Here is an 18,593-nt window from a genome sequence, read left to right on the forward strand (position 1 = left end):
GAGTAATCTAGCGCTACCTCTTTCGATTATTTTATTAACTGATAAAACAGTCCTTCGTTTTCACACTGCACTCAAATAATCACTTAACATTCGTGATTCAGCAGTGTATTGCGTCGTCACGACCATCGTGATAAAAAAATTTTGCGGTGATTAGACAGAAATATCGAAAGATCGCATAACAGGGAGACTGCCAGACAAGCTTATTACATTCATTAATCAATAACGGAAAGCAAATCGTAATATCTAAAAATGACTGTAAAGGCGGTTTGCGTTCTCAATGGAGACGTCAAGGGTACCTTGTATTTTGAACAGGCTGTAAGCCATACCGAAATTTCTATATTCCCCCAACATTATATCTTCAAAATAAATTGTAACATCATAATTATTTTTCTTTCAGGGAGAATCCAGCCCTGTCAAGGTTACCGGTGAAGTGACAGGGCTACAGCCAGGACTTCACGGCTTCCACATCCATGAATTTGGCGACAATACTAATGGTTTGTGAAAATAATCGATTAATCAGCATTATCTTCTCAACCATTGTTATTTAACAATACGATTCTAATAATAATTTCTTACCCATCTATTTTATTCCTATATCGAATAAGTAATTTAATTAGATACAGCATGACGTGTAGTTTTGAACCTGTATAATAAGTCAGATAACGATTTATGTAGCGATTGCAGTGTCCCTCAACCAAGAGGATGTTACATAAAATAACTGACCTTTCTAACTTTTTTATTCTATTGAGAGCATTTGCATGCCTGATTAGTGGAATTCTTGTTGTCAAGGCTGTACCAGCGCTGGTCCTCACTTCAATCCATTCAGCAAAGAGCATGGAGGACCAGATGCCTCAGTACGTCATGTTGGGGACTTGGGTAATGTTGAAGCTGGAAAGGATGGTGTTGCCAAGGTCAACATAACAGATAAGCAGATTCAGCTTCTTGGGCAACACAATATCATTGGCAGAACACTTGTGGTATGTTATCAATATAGAATTAATCTCAATACTTCAAACTGAATGCTTCAACATGTATCAATCACAACTCGTTATCACTATTGAAGGTACACGCAGATCCTGACGATTTGGGATTGGGTGGTCACGAACTTTCCAAGACAACTGGGAATGCTGGTGGTCGTCTAGCTTGTGGTGTTATCGGTATCACAAAAGCTCAATGACTACTTACCAAGCTTTGAAAATTTCGCAAGGATTTATTATTGTTGTTGGTTCCTATGATTAGCATCTTGGCTCCTATAAAGGTGATTTGTCATTCCCGGTAATATTAATATGGTAATGGAACTATCTGTTACATCGCTTAGCCCCGAGCAAGCATTGAAATAAAATCTTCAGAAAATAGTTTGATGCTCCAGTGTTTTATCTAACCATCCAAGAATCAGCGTAATCATAGTCTATACGGGTTATTACTTGAATCTACAGCAGCCCAGGATACAGCTCTATATGTATGTATACCACCCAAGAAGAAAAACAGAATCGGCTGAAGGTCGTTTTTTTCAGTTACATAATTTTTTTATTTTTTAATTGAATATACCGTAACGATCTGTACAAGTTCCGTTATTATTTTTCCCTTAACATGACTCTGCATCGCAATATATTTACAGCAGATGCCAAAGTATGTAAGAACTAGTACTGAATCCCCCGAGAAATTATTAAAACCATACACTGTTGATGGAAACTATGAATGTCTATAAGTCTGTATAAAATTTAATTTTGACGGTTTGTCAATTGTAAGTCAAAATAAACAACATCGGGTACAGCTGTTGCCGGTAGTGTAGAGTTAATACTAATGAGATTTTGTGTCACAATTGTATTTGATTCGAGGAAAAACTCTATAAAAACTTGTGTAGTCATCTCACAATGAATACGATTCAAAAGAATGAATAACTAAAAAATATCAATTTAGTAATTACTGAACCTACCTCGTAATCTATTTCGGCCTCGATTATTATATCCAATTGATTTTTGAGATGAAATGCTGTTCCTACCGAATGCTCCTGATAATGCATTTGGTGGTACCTGTGGCCCCGAGGAGCCTCGCCATAACATAACTAATAATAAATAGAATCCACCCACACATTTGGCAAAGAAATCAATGATTCCCATTATTATTGGCGTTAATGAATGAATGACGTAGGAAAGTTCTCTCATTAATCTGATGCTATAGTCGCAAAAGAATCTTGTTGCTTCTATCAAGAAGGATATCACAGTCAGAAATAATACCGAAGAAAATTTTATCGTCTCTCGAATATTCTCGTATGTTAAAACCTGTGAAAATATACATCAATTTAGAAACTGCAAATGTAAGGTACATGGTCATGAAAAGTAAAAAACCATCCTCACATTTTTTAAATTCAGTATGCACCAGGTAGAAACGTCAACTAACAGATGTAATCCAAATTCTCGTATTTGAACCCATGTCAACTCCTGGAAGAACTTTTGTACATCGAAATTTTCCATTATTTGTTCTGGCGCCAAAATGTGTTCTGTTTGATTTTTGCTGTAGTCAAACGGTCTGAGATGATTCAGTTTCAGCGATACTTCTTTGTCATTTAAATCAATTGATTGTATCTGAAACCAGTGTTTTCCCAAGGGTACTTGGGACAGATTAACCCACAAACAAAGGCCTTTCGGAGTTGCATCATGCTGATTATCTATTAAAGACAAAGTAAAGAATAGTAAAAAATCATACCTCCAAAAATTGAGTCAAATATTTAGCGTAAAATAGTGTAACTAAAAGATTACCTGTCATACCCAACCATGTGATGTGTCTTAACATATTAAGAATAATCTGTTTAGCTTTTATCAAAGATCTTGACAGGTCTAGCTCGTCGGAATTGACGACAACCAAATCTCTATAGGCAGGTGAGAATGTTGGATCAGTTAGGAATAAGAAAAGACATCACATTAAGCTATTGGAAAAAACTACCTGTAAGTAGAAAGAGAATCAACATAGTGTCGCTCTATGTATTCTCCGACAAATACTCTACCAACGAGTAACTGTTTAATTGACGTTGGAATGGTTGGTTGGCTGCCTGAAAAGCCTGATAGATGTGTCCAATCCGAGAAATCGTCATCACTTCTATTATCCATTTTTGTTGAAATAGTAAGCCTAGCTATGTCTATCCTTTCCTGAATATCCATACGAAATTAATTTTTGTTCCATAACAACGTGGATTGAAGAATTGGATAACAATATGAAGTTGACGAGAAATTCAATCTACCAAAAATTTAAAAAGCTATAATAGACGCTCACGATTCACTTCGTTCAATAGAAACAACCTTACGTATAGTAACAATGCTAAGGGTACCTGCTGATACGAGAACTATGCATATTCAATTGATCTGTTTACTAAATAATTATCAAAACAGCGATCGGGGACGACGAACTGCGAACATGTCAAAAAATAACCACTGGCAATAGAGTCATGAGATTTGAACCTACTAACGTCTTTCTGTAGTCAGTCAACGGAACCAAACGGAACTTGGGAAAAGTTTTCCAGCGTTTTGGATTGGTTCATCAAGGTTTTTGAAGAATCAAGGACTTATCACAAGCACATCGAGCACATGGCGATTGGATACTACAACCGGAGCAGCGTGACCAAACTCAAAAATGGGTTTTGTTTACCGGTAAACGAAATTATCTTGTGAATTATATTAAAAAGAAGCAACAGGCTTATATTATTTAACGTGTGTTTTTTGTGGTGACCTTATAGTCGCTATGAGAGCTTTGTTTCGCTCTCGAAAAACGAAATATTCACAAACGTAAATAAGACGATGGAAAAATAACCTACAACTTTAAAACGATTTCTAAATAATGCTGGAGTTCTGTCCGTTGTGTGAGAAAAATGGATACAAAACAAATGTCGTGCTCACCCAGATCAATCTCGATGAAGCCGTATGGCTGTGTGAATCTACGAAGGTAAGTTACTGTTTTCTATGGTTCTGAACACTGAATTTCCAATTAGTTTATATCTGAAAGAATCTATTTTTTTACTGATTTTGTTACCTGATGGAAGCATCTCCCTATTTCATCATTTTTCCAGTGTCCATGGCCATTTGGATATCAAGATTTCACCTTTGGATCTCGAAAAGTTGGAGAAACATGGTCCGCAGAATGGGGGATGCGTAAGCCATCGATAACAAAATCATCTGATCAGTCCCAAATTTCTCTGGCAGAACTTGGACTAGATACTCCACCTGTTACTCCAGGCAGCGGCAGTGAAGTGACCCATAAAGAGACAATTATTGGTGACAATACATGCTCTGCAACTAGTTTTACTTTAGGGACTGGTCATGTTGTCGATTCAATCGAAGGACATGTTCAATCGAGCAGTAATAGCAACAAGTCGAACAAATTCTTCATTAGTGACTGTGGAAGTCTCAACAGCAGGAGTTCAGTATTAAAACGAAAAAGAGAAACTGCCACTTTGAAACAAAATAGCAAATCAATCGATCAAAGTTCCACAAGTTTAGAGTCACTCAATAACTTTAACAACGTACTTGTGAAAGTTGAAACTCCATTAACATTTAGTGGCAGTTTTAGTTTAAATGATGATTTCAATTCAGAAAGTTCTGACAAAAATCCCATAACTTTTCGAGAATTCAATGATGCATCTGAAATTTCTGAATCTCTGACTGATTCTATTTTTGACCCATCAAAATCTCTTGAAAATAATGTCCGTTCTGGACCAACTAAAAATTTCACATATACGGATGATTTGTTTATTAACAAGAGTCATGAGTCTTCAGTTAAGCATAAGACATTCCTGATTGATAATGCTGAGATTTCAATGGTAACAGACAATCCATCTCGTTCAGTTAGAGATCGTGTTAATATTGTAACTGAATCTAAAAGCGCTTCACCGTTCGTACCTGCTAATGAGACACAAAAGGCAAATAGTGCGGAAGTTTCTGAGAAAAAGAAGCAGTATCCTACAGTTGTTAGTATTCAAAGAACTAACATGAAATTGGTGGAAGTTCATAAGTTGGAAGGCATTGAGTCTTTGAGTAAGTTGAATCGCGATAAATTTGTTCCTAATTCGAGTATCTGTCAGCAGAGAAAAACCACTTCTGGCAGATCAGCTGCACAGGAGACAAAGCAGGCAGTAGATTCATGTGAGATTCTAAATAGTGAAGACCTCACAAGAGTACCTAGTTCAATGGAAAATCACCAGGCTATACCTAGTGATAACAATTTCGTTCATGAGAAAAGTTATGGTATAAGAAATATAGAAACGAGAACTGTAGTAATAGATGGGTTGCCACCAATTAGTTTGTCCTATGAAATACCAAGTCTTGTACAAGGTTATACCACAGTTCCCTCAAACACGAGTAGAGAATTGATCCAGACAGATGAAAATGTAATGATTGATGCAAAGAGAGATCTAGTAGCAGGTGATCAGGTTGCCTCAATTAACATAAAGGTTGAACCAAGCAAGTGCGAAGAAGCCAAATGTTATCGACCAGCAACAGGTAGTCGGACTGCATTAGGAAACCTATCAATGAAAAAACCTCTCAAACGATCTGCCCTCAAGTCACCTAAATATCCAGGCTTTGATCTTAGTATTTTGAAGAAACATAAAGCTAACTCCCTCTGTAGCAAAGAAATCGCTAAAACTAGTCCTTTAGATGTACCATTACCTGGGAATGTTTCTACCAGTTCTGATTTGACATATTCTTCATGCATGACCACATCAACTAATCGTTGTAGTAACAGTTTTACTTTCAAATCTGCTCCAAGTATTGAAGATTGTGGCCTGAGGCCAACAAAGTTAAATTCAAAAAGCAATACGTTGACTCCAGAAAACGATCAAGAATTTGAATCTAATTTGAATGTGGATAAGATACTGGATGATCTAATTCTTAATGAAAGTCAAGACTCATCACAAAAATTGGAAGATGATTGGCTATTGTCTTTGTTTGATTGACAGAATTCTCCAAACACGGATTTTGCTAAGTAATACCCTCATCGAATACGTATAAATGATAAATTCCTCAATAATACTTCACACTAAGTCAACAAATAATTTCATATCCTGGTGGAACTAACGTCAGAATCAATGTATAATCAACATTATATAACGATTCATCTTACATTATTGTTACAAGGTTTTACGAGAAATAAATTTAAGATAATCAAAGATTTCTTTCTACATTCAAGATTCGTCAGTTAGACTTTATTTTCAAACTGTTTCATTTCATTTACTTATTTGAAGGATATTCAATTTTTATGGCTCAAAACGCTTCTATAATTTAGTTTCTACATTACGTAAAGAGAATGATTTGGCATATTTTGTTAATGTTATTTTGTACAGTTCATCGCTTACGTTTATGCATTCTTATTAAATAAATTGTTAATCTAAATGAATTATACTCTAGTTATCTTCTGCTTCCAGATCATCTGTATATGACATGTAAAATGGTATTTGGTCTTGAAGTAGCAAAGTGGTAATGAAGTTAGGTATGACTACCTTTGGAACTAGTGCCAGGTTGTAACTCAACTGTCTCTTCCCTTTCTACAACCAAAGTATTATTGGTGTTATCACAATTCACATCTTCTTTAACAAACAGCAAATTGCCTTGATCAAATGATGTGTCATCTATTAAAATATAGTGACCCTTTTCTCCTGATTTGGAATGTTTTCGTTCAAAATGTTTGGTGAGATTCCCTTTCTGCGTAAACCTAAGGTCACATTTTGAACAAGCATATGGTCTTTGTCCTGTATGGACCATGATATGCTGCTTCAAATTATACATCGAATAAAATTCTTTTGGACAGAACATACATTTGTATTGCTTTTCAAATGTGTGAAATCGTTGTATGTGATGATTTAATTCTGACAATTTTCTGAAGCTATCTTTGCAATAATCACACTTTCTCGGCTTTCCACCCCCATGACCTGCTTTATGCAATTCCATATCCAATAACTCGGAAAAACTCCGTCCGCAGACACAGCATGTATGAGGTCTTTGACCTTGCTTATGTATTTTAACGTGCTTAGTCTTATTAGCTTTTTGAGAGAATCTCTTACCACATATCTCACAGGAATATGGTTTTTCGCCGGAATGAATGCGTGAGTGTTGCTGCAATGCTCCGAGTTGGGCAAAAGATTTTGAACATACCTTACAATCATACGGTTTTTCTCCTGTATGAGTTCGCATATGTTTCTCTATGTCACTAGGTCTCAGGAATGGCTTGCTGCAAATATGACATCGATAACGTGGATTATCGTGAAACTTTCTATGAAAATTTAACTGGCCTAATTGCGAAAAGTGCCGGTTGCAAATTTCACACGTGTGAGGACGTTCCCCGGTGTGGACCAAAGAATGCCTCTTCAATAAAGAATTGCTCGCAAATATTTTATTGCAATCTGGGCAAGGGTAATCTACCTTTCTTAACCATCCTCCCTTTGTGTTCTGAGTTCTCCTCAAATTTAACAACTTTGCTGTATCAGGGCAAGATTTAGGGGATTGTAAGCCAAAATATTCTGCCTCAGAGTCCAGTTTACAGAAACTTGTTTTCATCTTCAAGTTAGGTTCACATGAATTAGAATTCAAATTATCAGGCATAATATGACATGTTTCACCATAATTACTTATCCCAGCATTTGACATAGAATCTATCCCGATTGACTCATTAATTTCATTCTGTTCTAAAATCCTATCTGCCACTATCTGTTCCAATACATTTGCTTTTCTCAATTCCGATAAATGGGAGCCTTCAATGTATTCGATATCATTTGCCACATCGCCCTTATCCAAATATTCTAAACTAGATACCTCCTTAGTTTCCAGCTCAAAGTTTTTATCTAAATACTCAAAAGAATATAAATAACTTGAGTTACTTTCTGCATGAGAAGATACATCAGAGGCTTGACCGAGGGCTTGATCAACCTCTCGCTTATTAGTTGCCTGACAGTAATTAGCATAGTGGTCGGTAAGTGACTCCAGATTATTGAAATTATTCTCGCATCGTAAACATTTGTATTTCACTCTTTGCTTGATATATTTGCCACAAGGTATACATTCCTCAATCTCTCCGACCTGACGAAAGTTTATCTCAGGTTTGCAGGTATTCGTCGATTTTTCGTCCATAGTTGGATCTGAATTTTCGATCACCAGGTTTTTGTTTGAGTTAATATCTCCAGCATCCTCTTTTTCTGATTTCTGTGGAGCTTTACGAAGAATTTGAGAAATGTCAACTCCTTTTATCCCCATGTCCCTAATGTGGAATTTTTCATTCCTTTTGTAGGCAGTCTGAGAACTAGATCCATCTTTCGATATAACTCCATCATTGGATCGTTTTCCTGTGTCAACGTACATTATATGATGCTCCGGTATGTTTTGTTCCAGGTCAATATCATCATGCAGATTAATATCTTCTTCATCATATGCTGTATTCATAGATTCTTTCTGCCTTGGGGTTACAGTAATATGAGTGGCTTCACACAATTCGGTCTTTCCAGATTGTTCAGGATGATCCAGTTTGTCGGCAGCGCTAGGCTGAAATTCCTCACCAGAGTCCTTGCCAACTTCAAAATTCTGTATGAGCATAAAATAAGCTCTGGAGCAAATCTCACGAAAGATGTAGAATGAATTGACAGATTCTTCACATTCCTTACATATTATCTTGGGAAAGGGATCGTCTTCTTGGATCTGAAAATAAGAGTGTAACATTAATTGATTTTAATTCTACACTAAAGATAATAAATCACCAATCTCTATACATACCGTTAAGGACACGCACACCATGATTTTCATAATGAGTGAAACGCCATTGACATACGTTTGAGGAAATATTGGTACAAACTGGGTCTCATCAGCTTTTGCCAGGCATAGACGACACGTATTCTTAATTTTACTATTCTCGTGCATTATCACTATACTATGAGCACATATACAATTTCTCACATATCACATAACCTTGATTAATCGCCTCAATCAACGGTCAATCTTACAGATCACAATTAGCTTCTGACCTCACTTAGCTACATTATAATTATGTGCCAAAGTACACGAGATCATATGAATTTTTAATAAATTGTAAAAATATTTTCCCCACGCTCTGGAAAAAAAATGTGCGATGGCCGGGAATCGAACCCGGATCAACTGCTTGGAAGGCAACTATGCTGACCATTACACCACCATCGCACGTGGACATAGAGTGAACTTTTTCTCTACTTGTTCAATTTCAATTCTGGATCCTATATGATAAATATCTTTGAATTTGATAAAGAAAATATCAAGTACTTAAAATTGCACATGGATATATTGAAGTGCTAATACTGCAATTGAATGAACATACCATTTGATACGAGGTCAATGAATAATCTCACATAATGTATCAGAGCGTTAGGAGGTGGCTATTTGAACTGATAATTTATGCTGAGAGAATTTAGTAGAAATTCACTTGGCATTCAGGAAACTCACACGTTATATGTGATTTGCAAGCTAACATGTAGTTGTAGATCCATACCTATGTATATGCCTGCACCCAGGTATATACCTGTCTTTTTATCTAGGAACTGAATATCTGAAAGTCAAATGTTACACCTGCATACAAACTTGGTCCGGTAATTTGAAAGTTTATGGGCGATCTCTCAATTCGAAAGATGGAATCTTCTTTTTATTAATTAAGAACATTTCACACTGCGAACAGGCATGATTATCAGGCCTGTTGCTCATCTATGTCATTTCTCTTATATAATTTTCTGGACTTAGCTTCATGATTTTCATAAGTATCATGCTAATAGAGACTTGAAATTATCTACTTCACAGAAAGGCACCAATTTAATTATTGACTGTCTTATAAATTTAATTATCCAGGTATTAATGACAACACAGCTATGGGTAAAAAGAAACCATTATTGTGAATATTGATAGTTATGAATGAGCTCAGGATCATAGGCACCTTGAACTGGAGTATGTGGTCATTTTTTAGGCTTTCCGAACTCACTCTCCTGAATGACTGAAAGTTCTCCTTTCGCTTTAACAAGTATCCATGGCCTTGACATTGCTGGGCATAAGAAACTGGAGCATCGCTATAGCTATAGCTGTCGAATAAGTTTCTTTTATGAGATTTGAATCCTGTGAGATATGAAAACATTTATTTACGAATTATTGTACATTAATATCTCAAAAATCATTTGAATGTAGTTTGTGATGCTCCTTAAATTTCCCGTATAATCAATATTTGTAGGTATTCATTGTGGGTATATAACTATTTAAAATATTATTGTGACTTGTCAGAACCAGTATTCGTATTGGCAGTACAATTTAATTTTGGTAGTTACGATAAATTATGAAAAAAGTTACAAAGGCTTCAAGAATTAAAGTACAACACACTTGTACATTATATTTGTGTGGGAAAATAAAAGTACTTGAACAGTTTCAAAGGTCAGAACAGCAAAGCTCTGGAGCACTTAACTGCAGTCCAGTTCTGACCCCTTGCTTTCCCTGCAAGTAATATACCTATACCTCTTGTTTCCTTTTCTTTTCTTCGCTCTGGATGAGTTGGTTTTGGAACTTCTCCTACTACTGTGCCTTCGAAGACTTCTTTCACCTTCTCTTATTTAAGTAGGGGTTTCTCAGGGTATAAAACCGCAAAACAGTTATTTTCAGAGCAGTTTCTACACGTCTTCAGTTCTTCTTGCAACATTCACATACCTGGACATTACTTTTGGTTAACTTGGCCTATGTTGAAATTTAATCGTGATAGCAAGCATTATGTTTCGTGTAAGTTAAAACCAACACTCTCTACATGATACATTGATGTCTCAGATGTGCCTGAAAAATTTACATCTAGTTATATGCATATCATGAATTTTGATAATTGATGAACTATAACAAAACAACTAGCATCTCAATACTCAAAATTTTTGTATAATCGGCAATTATATTCTGAAACAAATTCCTAAAAAAATTATTTGGAGATATTAGTATTGAGAACATAAATCAGAAATACTTCAATGCATTTTGATATCGCATCTCTTATCTTCACAGATTGCCCTAGTCGCAACATGCATCACAGCTGTCTTAGCAGAACCACCGTCTAGTAAGTATACCGGTTTGTGAATCAGACCAGTTGGATGATAGTATTCAGAATTCTATAGATGTGTTGGTCGATGCGTCTAATATGGAGATTGGAAGAGTAAAAGTGTCATTGCCAGAGTCAAGGCAGTTTCTCCTTCTACTGATCTCTGTTATCAATACTATACATCAAACATCACTAATAATAACCATATATATAATCAGGCTACACAAGTGGAGGCTATGGAGGTGGCAGCAGTAGTGGGAGTCATGGAGGCTACGACTACAGCAGTAGTTCTGGAGGAGCTGGCTATGACTTTGGTGGAGGCGGTGGTCACGGATCTGACCTAGGATCCGATGGCGATTTTGCTAGCTACTCCGGAAGTATTGGACATGGCAGTGTCAGCAGTCATGATAGCTTTGGCGGCGGATATTCATCTGGAGGATATTCATCCGGAGGTCATGGAGGTGGTTCTGGGGGTTTAGTCGGCATCGAAAGTTCTTATTCTGCCGCCGGTGGTAGTCATGGGGGATCGGGTGCCCAGGGATATCTGGGAGAGGGAGGACACTCTGGATCAGGTTTTAGCGGATATTCTGGAGGAGATGGTGGCTCAAGTTACGGGGGATACTCAATTGGAGGCCCTGGTTTTGAAGGATATAGCAGCAGCAGTGGGGCTAAAGGTCATGGGGGATCTAGTTTTGGTGGAAAAGGATATTCCAGTGGAGGACATTTCTCTGGGCCAAGTGTAAGCAGTTATTCATCAGGGGGGTACAAGAGTGCATCAAGTCTAGGGGCAAGCCACGGATTGAGCAGTCATTCTCTAGGGGGTGGAGTTGGATATCCATCTAGCTTCTCATCTGGTCCTAGTATAAGTTATTTATCTGGGAGCAACGGAGGTGGTGGATACTCTTCCGGAAGTCATGGAAGTCACGGACATGGAGGAAGTGGATACTTCTCAGGGGGCCGTGGTGGGAATACTGGAAAGATCATTTTCATTAAATCCTCTGGAGGAAGTGGAGGTGAAAGTTATTCTGGTGGCCCCAGTCATTCCAGCATTCCCAGTCACTTCAGTGGTTCCAGCTACTCTGGTGGGCCAAGTTATTCCAGTGGCACATTTGGAGGAGGTAGCTCAGGAGGGGCTGGATACAAAGGAAAAATTACCAGTTTTGGCAAAGGATATCCAGGACATTCGAGTTTTTCGTCAGGCCCAAGCTTTGGCAGTAGTCATGGCGGATTCTCTGGCAGCTCTAGTATTGGCGGTGGCTACTCCCTTGGAGGCTCTGGTGGGCATTCCAGTGGTTATTCCTCTGGAAGTGGTCACAGCAGTTCCTTCTCAGGGTATCCTTGATTATTGAATATGAAAGAGATCTAAGTTCATACGAGAATAGAAGCATTGTTAGATTTGTAAATATTTATTTTTTGAATCAACTCTGTACGTGTAAGCACATATATTTTTGTATTATCCTTGTTTGTAATAAATTACATTTTAAAAAATGAATCTTTAAGAGATCCTCAATCCATTTATGACCAGTTATAAGACCTACAGACTCTATTGTGATCTAAATATTCTAAAAGAACATTACATTTAAGGCACTAGATAAGTGGAAAATAAAATGCATCTAAATAACAAACCTACTTAGTACAGACACGTCTGGTGATTGTCTTATTCTGGAGGGGTGCCACTCGTAATTGTTGGTGAGCAGATAAAGGCGGAGTCCTGGCAATTCTAGGCTTTGCTGTAAAAGCTTCTATTTCTTTATCCACATTACTTTCGGTGTTTTCATCAGGTCCCACTGTTGTTGTTTTTGCAGTTGTGGAAGCATCCACATTTTTTAAATCCCTGCGATTATAAAACATGTATAAAATTTTTAGCATTATTAGGACGCAGCAAACGCTGAACAACATTTATTGAATTGTTATAAAGGTACGAATGACAACAGAGCATTGATTGTTCCCAACGCAGATGAGTTCTCAAAAAAAAAAAAAAAACAACAAAGAGAACACCACTTAATGCTCAAGATATCGGTGTTTACCAATTACATGAAAGAAGCCTAACAAAAATTCAACTTTCGTGCATAAATATGCGCAATAATTTATTGATTGTATTTTAAAATAAAACAAATATGAGAATAAATAGAGCAGTTACAAAAATTAGTGAGTAGAAAGTAATAAAAATTGTATCAAAATGATAGTGATAGTTAATCTGGAACAATCATTTGGCCCAGTTTTTAACATACACTCACAGTGACGCAATGCTGCTCAGCTTTTCAGTTTCTGTAAAATTTAAAACACATCCATGATTAAGTATGTAACATCAATTATGGCCAGAACTATACTAATGTTATTGGTGCTTCAGTTTCACGAGTTTTAAAGCATTCGATACTTTTGTGCTACATAGAATGCAGCTTTCTAAAAGCGACCATGATCGTAAGTAAGATCATGTGAAAGTTTCTGTACTTTCCCTGAAAATGTGGTCTTATTTCATTTCTTATTGGCATATATTTATTTTTATTTCTGTCAATATATCGCTCATACACATGAGGTATTCTGACAATATAATTCGAAATCATTAATACTCTAATCGACGTACCTGCAATCACGCCATCGCAAGTTGTTCCCAGAATTACTGAAGAAGTCACTGTTGTTTTGCTGCTACCTCTGAAGCAAATAAGCAAGCAGTTGAACTAGTTGATTAAGGTAGTGTTACTATTACAATGAAGATATAGAAATTCCCGTCGTTAACACACTTGGAGCTTTCATTGGCATATAAACAGAGAGCTGATTCGCTGTTATCTGATTCTATGGAGTAATCCAATCTAACGGATTTCAATATCTTTTCATCCTGCCCCAATAATGAGGTGGTATTTGCATTTTTTTTAGGGAATCTTAATCGTTCATCCATTTTCCAGGGCTCATTCAATCCCTGAGGCTCTGTTCTTTGGTCTCTTTGGATAGCAGTGGATGAATCAATCAATTGAAAATTAGGCTGTATGGATTTAACAGAAGTCTTTTCTCGCTTGTAAGTCCGAGTAAAACTGCAAAAGTACGGGGAATGGGTGCTCATTCGTGATTTATCAGATGGAGCATCGATTCTGATATCACTGCCTATAGCCGCCGAAGTCATGGATGTTTTGGATGTCAATCGACTGGTGGAACTACTACATATTTCAGAAACTGACGGGCAGTCTGACTCTGTACCCTTCACTACTGTCTGCCTCCCCTTGAAAATAATTCAGTTCTCAACATAATCTCTTCATTGATTGTAAATACGTAGCACTACTACTATACTCGGTTCATTTTAGTGTAAATTTGTACCTCAATTGAGACAGGTGACAACTTTTTAATCGACGATGTGTAATCAACTGGGAGTAATGACCTTACAGGTGAAGTATATGCGATATCCTTTCGATGAGGTGGTAAATGTTGCGGGATTAATCTTTGTAGGAATTATGCAAGTTGGATATCAAAATTATTTAAGACGAACAAAATGAGACTCATATGCTTTTAAATCTGGAGAAAATTTTACCTAGGCGATGATCGAATATCAAAAGTTGACAACTGGACATCATGATGTTTCTTTGGAGGGTGTTTCTGTGTCTGAGAATTCTTAGACATGTTTGTCCGAGAGTGCATCTTTGGTGTTTTCGGTCCAGACTCAATAACATTCATACCGCATGGTTGTGTAGTGCTTGTAGCAATGGAATAACAAGATGCTAAAAGAGCTTCCCCGGATAATTCTCCAGAATGCATTTTAACAGGGTCCCCCTCTTCTAGCTCATCTTCTAGCTCATCCAATTCCTCCTGAATGAATTAGCATGCCGATTCAGGTACTTGAAAAATAACAACATCGTTACCATTGAAAACTCACGTTATCGTCATCTGCGGTCTCATAGTCTTCGCGATTTAAGGCATAATCACGGTTGTGAATTTTCAAAATATGTTCCAAATGTTTTCTGAAAATCAATCAATATTGGCAAGTTTTATGCGTTTGTGGCATGTGTTTTGTAACTTTGGATGAAAGTACAGCAGATTGTATATCCACCTGATTTCTCCTGAATTTTGATTACGATGACATTCTAGTATGCTTGTGAGTCCAGTTCTTTTTGCTTCCTCATTAATGACTTCATTAGACAAAAAACTATTCAATGAGCCATTGATGTAAGGTAGCGCCTAACGTGAAAAATGATTAAGAAGTAAACTTTGATAAAAATTGAATATACATTTTATAAAAAAAAAAATGCTTACCTGTAAATGATCTGTACTCAATAATGTAGTGAGGGTGGAAATAACTATTGGAGCGATTGCAGAGGCACGTATTTGAGCTTCTTTGTGTAACGAAAGATTCATTAAAAGTGCTGTAGCATATTTCAATCTATAGGAACCCACCCTGTAGATTTCAGATTTCAAATGAAATATTAACCATTCCACTAGCCCAGTTTCGATCATGTAGAGTCGTTGCTGTTTACGTAAGGACATTTTTTGTAGCATAGCAATTATCATGTCGCATGTAAAGGCATCTATAGACCTTCCATTGTTCTCAGTCAGGCACTTAATAATCTGAAATATGATTATGGAATATTTGGGCTGCACTAATAGTTTTCTACAAATAATTTTTCACTCACTAAATCTAGTAGTCTAGCACCAATTGCTAAATAATCTCTACCACATCTCAGAGACGCCAGGGTATTGATCAGCCTAGCTGCAGATTGTTGTAGAGGATGTGGAGTAGCTACGTTTTTGGGCATCAGAAGATAAGGTAAAATTTGTTTGCCGCTATCACATGCCACTTGAGCATGTAGTCCTAAAATATCCCCTCTCAAGTATTCATTGATCGTTTCATCTCGGTCTCCAGGTTGGCTCAGTGTAAGTTTCTGGAAAAAAAAAAATCTAGTGCTTAGATTTACCAGCATATGAAATTTATCTCACGAGTATGTTGTAAAACAATAATAATCATACTCACCCATCGTAAAGCTTGCAGTAACAGCAATTTTGTTTTAACACTTCCATTGATTAAATGAAACTTGATTTTCTTATAATCCAAAAACTTTGGAGAAACGGGGTTGAGATTATATTGCACGTGAGGCTCTATAGTGAGATCTGTCTCCTTTATTTCCACTTCTTGATCAAGTAAGACATTTGTCTGTGGGTACAAAAACAGATAAGACTACAATGATTCTCACTCTGTGAACAAGAACAATAAAATAATGTGGCTTACACCTGATGTATATCCTCTGACGTTATGGTTAAATAAATCAGGAAATATAGCAATACATGATTCTAACATCCTCTGCAAGTCAACTGCCTCTCCTCTAACTGAATTTTCAAGAGCAGCTGTTAATTCTCCAGCAATTCCATGCAACTTGTGATAATCTGAATGTAGTTCATGGAATCTTGTCTTCAATCTTTCGTAGTTACATCGGATGTGGTTCAAATGTGATTTAGTTATTGCCAATTCCTGATTGGATTCAATCGATGCATTCATATTTTTTGTAAATGTTGCAGAATTCAATATAGTTGCAGGATGGTAGAGGTCACTCGTCGAGATAAAGTTTGTTGTTGTTGTTAAAGTGCTAATTTTGGTCTGAGCGCTTCTATCAGAAAAAATGCCAGTTATTTATACAAGTTCACCTCACAATCAGTACTCTTAAATCACTCATCTTGCAAAACAAATGACATACTTGGAATGAATTCTATGAGATTGATGCTTAATGCAGTATCCGAATTGATCTTCTAAGTCGTGACCTTTCCGGAACATCGGTATATCACGATCATTTACTATAATTTCTGTATTAGCATTCTTTATTTTCTGGGGGATTAATCCCATTATTGTACTTTTCGTTATTTCCAATGGCATTTTTGATAGATCATTTTGCGTTATTGGTTCGTTGCTCAAAGAATCGATACTAATTAATCTATCCTGACAATTATTGATATTTTCACAGGTCGAAGAGATATTGCCTTGGACACAGACGTATGGGCATCTTGTCATGATTGTGTCTGTGGAAGTTTTTTGAGATATAGTTGACCGAACCTAAGGATACATAAACATTGTATCATAATAGAACTAGGATAACAGGATTAGTGTAATAGATAAAAAGAATTACTGAACAGTACGTAATATTCATGCCTGCTTTTGGTTCATGATGAAGATTTGAAGAGCCTTAGTCAAATCCTCCATCCAACTCAATTCGAATAGTTCTGGAAAAGTTGAGTAGGTTTGAGCATCGTTCATACAAGGGAGGGCAAATAAAGGGAGTAGTTCGGTATTTTCTTCGAAGTCACGGCCATCTGTCTCTAAATATATTCTCAGTTGTTCCATAGCCTCTGATATTATTTGCTTTGATTGATTATTGTCTACCTAGTAATGACAAAGGAAAAAATTTGTAAAATTTAAAAAATAATTATTCGATTTATGAAAGGTTGCGTGACCAATACAATAACAGACGTGCAATCTAATAATGTAAAAATTGAACCTTTGCTCCACAAAAGTACGTTTCTGTCGCGTTTGCAATTATTTCCATCATCTGTCCACTTGACATCTGATCATACTCTTCTGGAATTAAATGCATTCAAAGATAGTGCCTGAGCATTATAATAAGAATGCGGTATAGGAATTTTGATTTAGATACTTACTTCTGTTCACTTTTGCATGAAGTTGTTTAATTCTGAGTGGTAGAATAGCAAAATGCAGATGAAGCTTAAAAGTCAAAATTTTGTATTCAGCACCTTCTCGGATGCTTTCAGGGATGAGGCTATTCCACAACTAAGATAAAAGAGGATTCAAATTAGGATATAATGAAGTAACGTTTCTGGCTACAAATGTATTATGAAAAATTGATTACATCGAAAAAATGTGTCCAATCTCCAGCGAAGTAATGCGACATGATGGCCTTGCAAACTTCTTTGGGTATAGAATTAATTGTGCACAAGTGTTCAGAAAGAACATCGAAACCCAGTTTGGGTGCCTCATGAACCAGGCTGTCTGCTGTATTTTCAAACTCATTGTATAATAAAAACTGTAGAATAAATAGTCGAATAAAATAACTGACGTTTTCAGGAACTGAATCAATTCTATTTTCAGAATATTTTAAACTAACCTGATGAATCAATTTTATCAAGCAATCGTTGATTTGAAAGGATCCTAGTAATTCTCCCAGTGACGATCGGCACTGACTTGAATTGGGCCCATTTATTTCTGCAGTATCGCCAGACACCCTACACTCCGTCATCATACTAATATAATATAAAATTATTTCATGTGCTGAAAGAATGAAAGGTATAAATACAATGAAAGTGGTCGATTAATCAATTTTGGAATGACGCGCTCGTACCCATAGCAACAACCCCATGGTAGCCACCAACCAAATCAGTTGTGGTCGTAGCTCTGAATTCGTTGGTAGCCACCACTATACATTGTATGTATATTTCAGTGGTAGCGACTGATACACTGGATGTACCTTGAGGATGTATGTATACGTACGTACTTTACACATACATTTGCCAAGAATTCTCATGGAGAGTAATGTAGTGATCTTAATTGAGTTACA

The 18,593-nt window shown here is 36.6% G+C and overlaps 6 protein-coding genes, 1 long non-coding RNA gene and 1 other non-coding gene across 19 annotated transcripts; 3 read left to right on the forward strand and 5 right to left on the reverse strand.

Annotated features, from left to right (window-relative positions):
* Positions 1-99: 99 nt before the first annotated feature.
* LOC105688851 (superoxide dismutase [Cu-Zn]) lies at positions 100-1,355 on the forward strand. The gene is made up of 4 exons (XM_012405452.3): positions 100-315; positions 398-494; positions 790-977; positions 1,064-1,355. The coding sequence occupies exons 1-4, from the start codon at positions 250-252 to the stop codon at positions 1,175-1,177; spliced, it is 465 nt and encodes a 154-aa protein (XP_012260875.1). The 5' UTR covers positions 100-249; the 3' UTR covers positions 1,178-1,355.
* A 149-nt stretch (positions 1,356-1,504) lies between these two features.
* On the reverse strand, positions 1,505-3,470 carry LOC105688850. Of its 2 annotated transcripts, none has more exons than XM_012405449.3 (5): positions 3,326-3,470; positions 2,944-3,234; positions 2,760-2,869; positions 2,358-2,668; positions 1,505-2,282 (listed from the first exon to the last, which is right to left on the reverse strand). In XM_012405449.3, exons 2-5 carry the CDS (start codon positions 3,156-3,158, stop codon positions 1,917-1,919), a joined length of 1,002 nt encoding a protein of 333 aa, XP_012260872.2. In that variant the 5' UTR covers positions 3,159-3,234; positions 3,326-3,470; the 3' UTR covers positions 1,505-1,916. The 2 variants fall into 2 exon arrangements, with proteins under 2 accessions (XP_012260872.2, XP_012260873.2); XM_012405450.3 differs by having other exon boundaries at positions 3,302-3,443.
* A 29-nt stretch (positions 3,471-3,499) lies between these two features.
* On the forward strand, positions 3,500-6,132 carry LOC105688883. Of its 2 annotated transcripts, XM_012405518.3 has the most exons (3): positions 3,500-3,644; positions 3,731-3,936; positions 4,061-6,132. In XM_012405518.3, the coding sequence occupies exons 2-3, from the start codon at positions 3,832-3,834 to the stop codon at positions 5,942-5,944; spliced, it is 1,989 nt and encodes a 662-aa protein (XP_012260941.2). In that variant the 5' UTR covers positions 3,500-3,644; positions 3,731-3,831; the 3' UTR covers positions 5,945-6,132. The 2 variants fall into 2 exon arrangements, with proteins under 2 accessions (XP_012260941.2, XP_012260940.2); XM_012405517.3 differs by having other exon boundaries at positions 3,555-3,936.
* Positions 6,133-6,159: 27 nt separating this feature from the next.
* LOC105688882 (zinc finger protein 724-like) lies at positions 6,160-9,139 on the reverse strand. The gene is made up of 2 exons (XM_012405515.3): positions 8,748-9,139; positions 6,160-8,672 (listed from the first exon to the last, which is right to left on the reverse strand). The coding sequence occupies exons 1-2, from the start codon at positions 8,889-8,891 to the stop codon at positions 6,474-6,476; spliced, it is 2,343 nt and encodes a 780-aa protein (XP_012260938.2). The 5' UTR covers positions 8,892-9,139; the 3' UTR covers positions 6,160-6,473.
* Positions 9,096-9,167, reverse strand: Trnag-ucc. The gene has a single exon. It is a non-coding gene; the product is annotated as a tRNA-Gly (tRNA).
* A 447-nt stretch (positions 9,168-9,614) lies between these two features.
* LOC125501478 lies at positions 9,615-10,153 on the reverse strand. The gene is made up of 2 exons (XR_007279060.1): positions 9,928-10,153; positions 9,615-9,860 (listed from the first exon to the last, which is right to left on the reverse strand). It is a non-coding gene; the product is annotated as an uncharacterized LOC125501478 (long non-coding RNA).
* A 440-nt stretch (positions 10,154-10,593) lies between these two features.
* On the forward strand, positions 10,594-12,544 carry LOC105688879 (loricrin-like). Its single transcript, XM_012405512.3, has 3 exons — positions 10,594-10,751; positions 11,019-11,070; positions 11,271-12,544. Exons 1-3 carry the CDS (start codon positions 10,743-10,745, stop codon positions 12,392-12,394), a joined length of 1,185 nt encoding a protein of 394 aa, XP_012260935.2. The 5' UTR covers positions 10,594-10,742; the 3' UTR covers positions 12,395-12,544.
* LOC105688796 (lisH domain-containing protein ARMC9-like) lies at positions 12,443-18,487 on the reverse strand. Of its 10 annotated transcripts, none has more exons than XR_007279054.1 (16): positions 18,144-18,487; positions 17,889-18,062; positions 17,680-17,809; positions 17,520-17,599; positions 17,174-17,404; positions 16,725-17,077; positions 16,262-16,637; positions 16,007-16,186; positions 15,669-15,917; positions 15,292-15,603; positions 15,089-15,216; positions 14,915-14,999; positions 14,573-14,847; positions 14,362-14,482; positions 13,637-14,266; positions 12,830-13,320 (listed from the first exon to the last, which is right to left on the reverse strand). XR_007279054.1 is itself a non-coding variant. In XM_048657582.1 (15 exons), exons 1-15 carry the CDS (start codon positions 18,276-18,278, stop codon positions 12,679-12,681), a joined length of 3,096 nt encoding a protein of 1,031 aa, XP_048513539.1. In that variant the 5' UTR covers positions 18,279-18,487; the 3' UTR covers positions 12,443-12,678. The 10 variants fall into 10 exon arrangements, 3 of the variants coding, with proteins under 3 accessions (XP_048513539.1, XP_048513540.1, XP_048513538.1); XR_007279056.1 differs by having other exon boundaries at positions 12,830-12,886; positions 13,290-13,320; positions 13,637-13,704; positions 17,889-18,487; XR_007279052.1 differs by having other exon boundaries at positions 12,830-12,886; positions 13,290-13,320; positions 17,889-18,487.
* Positions 18,488-18,593: the final 106 nt, after the last annotated feature.

This window comes from Athalia rosae, chromosome 6, assembly GCF_917208135.1.
Source record: "Athalia rosae chromosome 6, iyAthRosa1.1, whole genome shotgun sequence".
NCBI classification, from domain to species: Eukaryota; Metazoa; Arthropoda; class Insecta; order Hymenoptera; family Athaliidae; genus Athalia; species Athalia rosae.

Excerpts from the sequence above, each read along its gene's own strand:
- LOC105688882 (XM_012405515.3), bottom strand. The coding sequence starts at position 8,891 with ATGCACGAGAATAGTAAAATTAAGAATACGTGTCGTCTATGCCTGGCA. Across the intron at positions 8,673-8,747 it reads TGGTGTGCGTGTCCTTAACG|ATCCAAGAAGACGATCCCTT; the intron begins GTATGTATAGAG and ends TCTTATTTTCAG.
- LOC105688796 (XM_048657581.1), bottom strand. The coding sequence starts at position 18,278 with ATGATGACGGAGTGTAGGGTGTCTGGCGATACTGCAGAAATAAATGGG. Across the intron at positions 17,810-17,888 it reads ATTGGACACATTTTTTCGAT|TTGTGGAATAGCCTCATCCC; the intron begins GTAATCAATTTT and ends CTTTTATCTTAG. Across the intron at positions 15,918-16,006 it reads TACTGCAAGCTTTACGATGG|AAACTTACACTGAGCCAACC; the intron begins GTGAGTATGATT and ends TTTTTTTTCCAG.
- LOC105688879 (XM_012405512.3), top strand. Across the intron at positions 11,071-11,270 it reads CTTAGCAGAACCACCGTCTA|GCTACACAAGTGGAGGCTAT; the intron begins GTAAGTATACCG and ends ATATATAATCAG.
- LOC105688883 (XM_012405518.3), top strand. The coding sequence starts at position 3,832 with ATGCTGGAGTTCTGTCCGTTGTGTGAGAAAAATGGATACAAAACAAAT. Across the intron at positions 3,937-4,060 it reads GGCTGTGTGAATCTACGAAG|TGTCCATGGCCATTTGGATA; the intron begins GTAAGTTACTGT and ends TCATTTTTCCAG.
- LOC105688851 (XM_012405452.3), top strand. The coding sequence starts at position 250 with ATGACTGTAAAGGCGGTTTGCGTTCTCAATGGAGACGTCAAGGGTACC. Across the intron at positions 316-397 it reads CCTTGTATTTTGAACAGGCT|GGAGAATCCAGCCCTGTCAA; the intron begins GTAAGCCATACC and ends TTTTTCTTTCAG. Across the intron at positions 495-789 it reads ATTTGGCGACAATACTAATG|GCTGTACCAGCGCTGGTCCT; the intron begins GTTTGTGAAAAT and ends CTTGTTGTCAAG.
- LOC105688850 (XM_012405449.3), bottom strand. The coding sequence starts at position 3,158 with ATGGATATTCAGGAAAGGATAGACATAGCTAGGCTTACTATTTCAACA. Across the intron at positions 2,870-2,943 it reads GATTCTCTTTCTACTTACAG|AGATTTGGTTGTCGTCAATT; the intron begins GTAGTTTTTTCC and ends ACCTGCCTATAG. Across the intron at positions 2,283-2,357 it reads GCATACTGAATTTAAAAAAT|GTTTTAACATACGAGAATAT; the intron begins GTGAGGATGGTT and ends ATATTTTCACAG.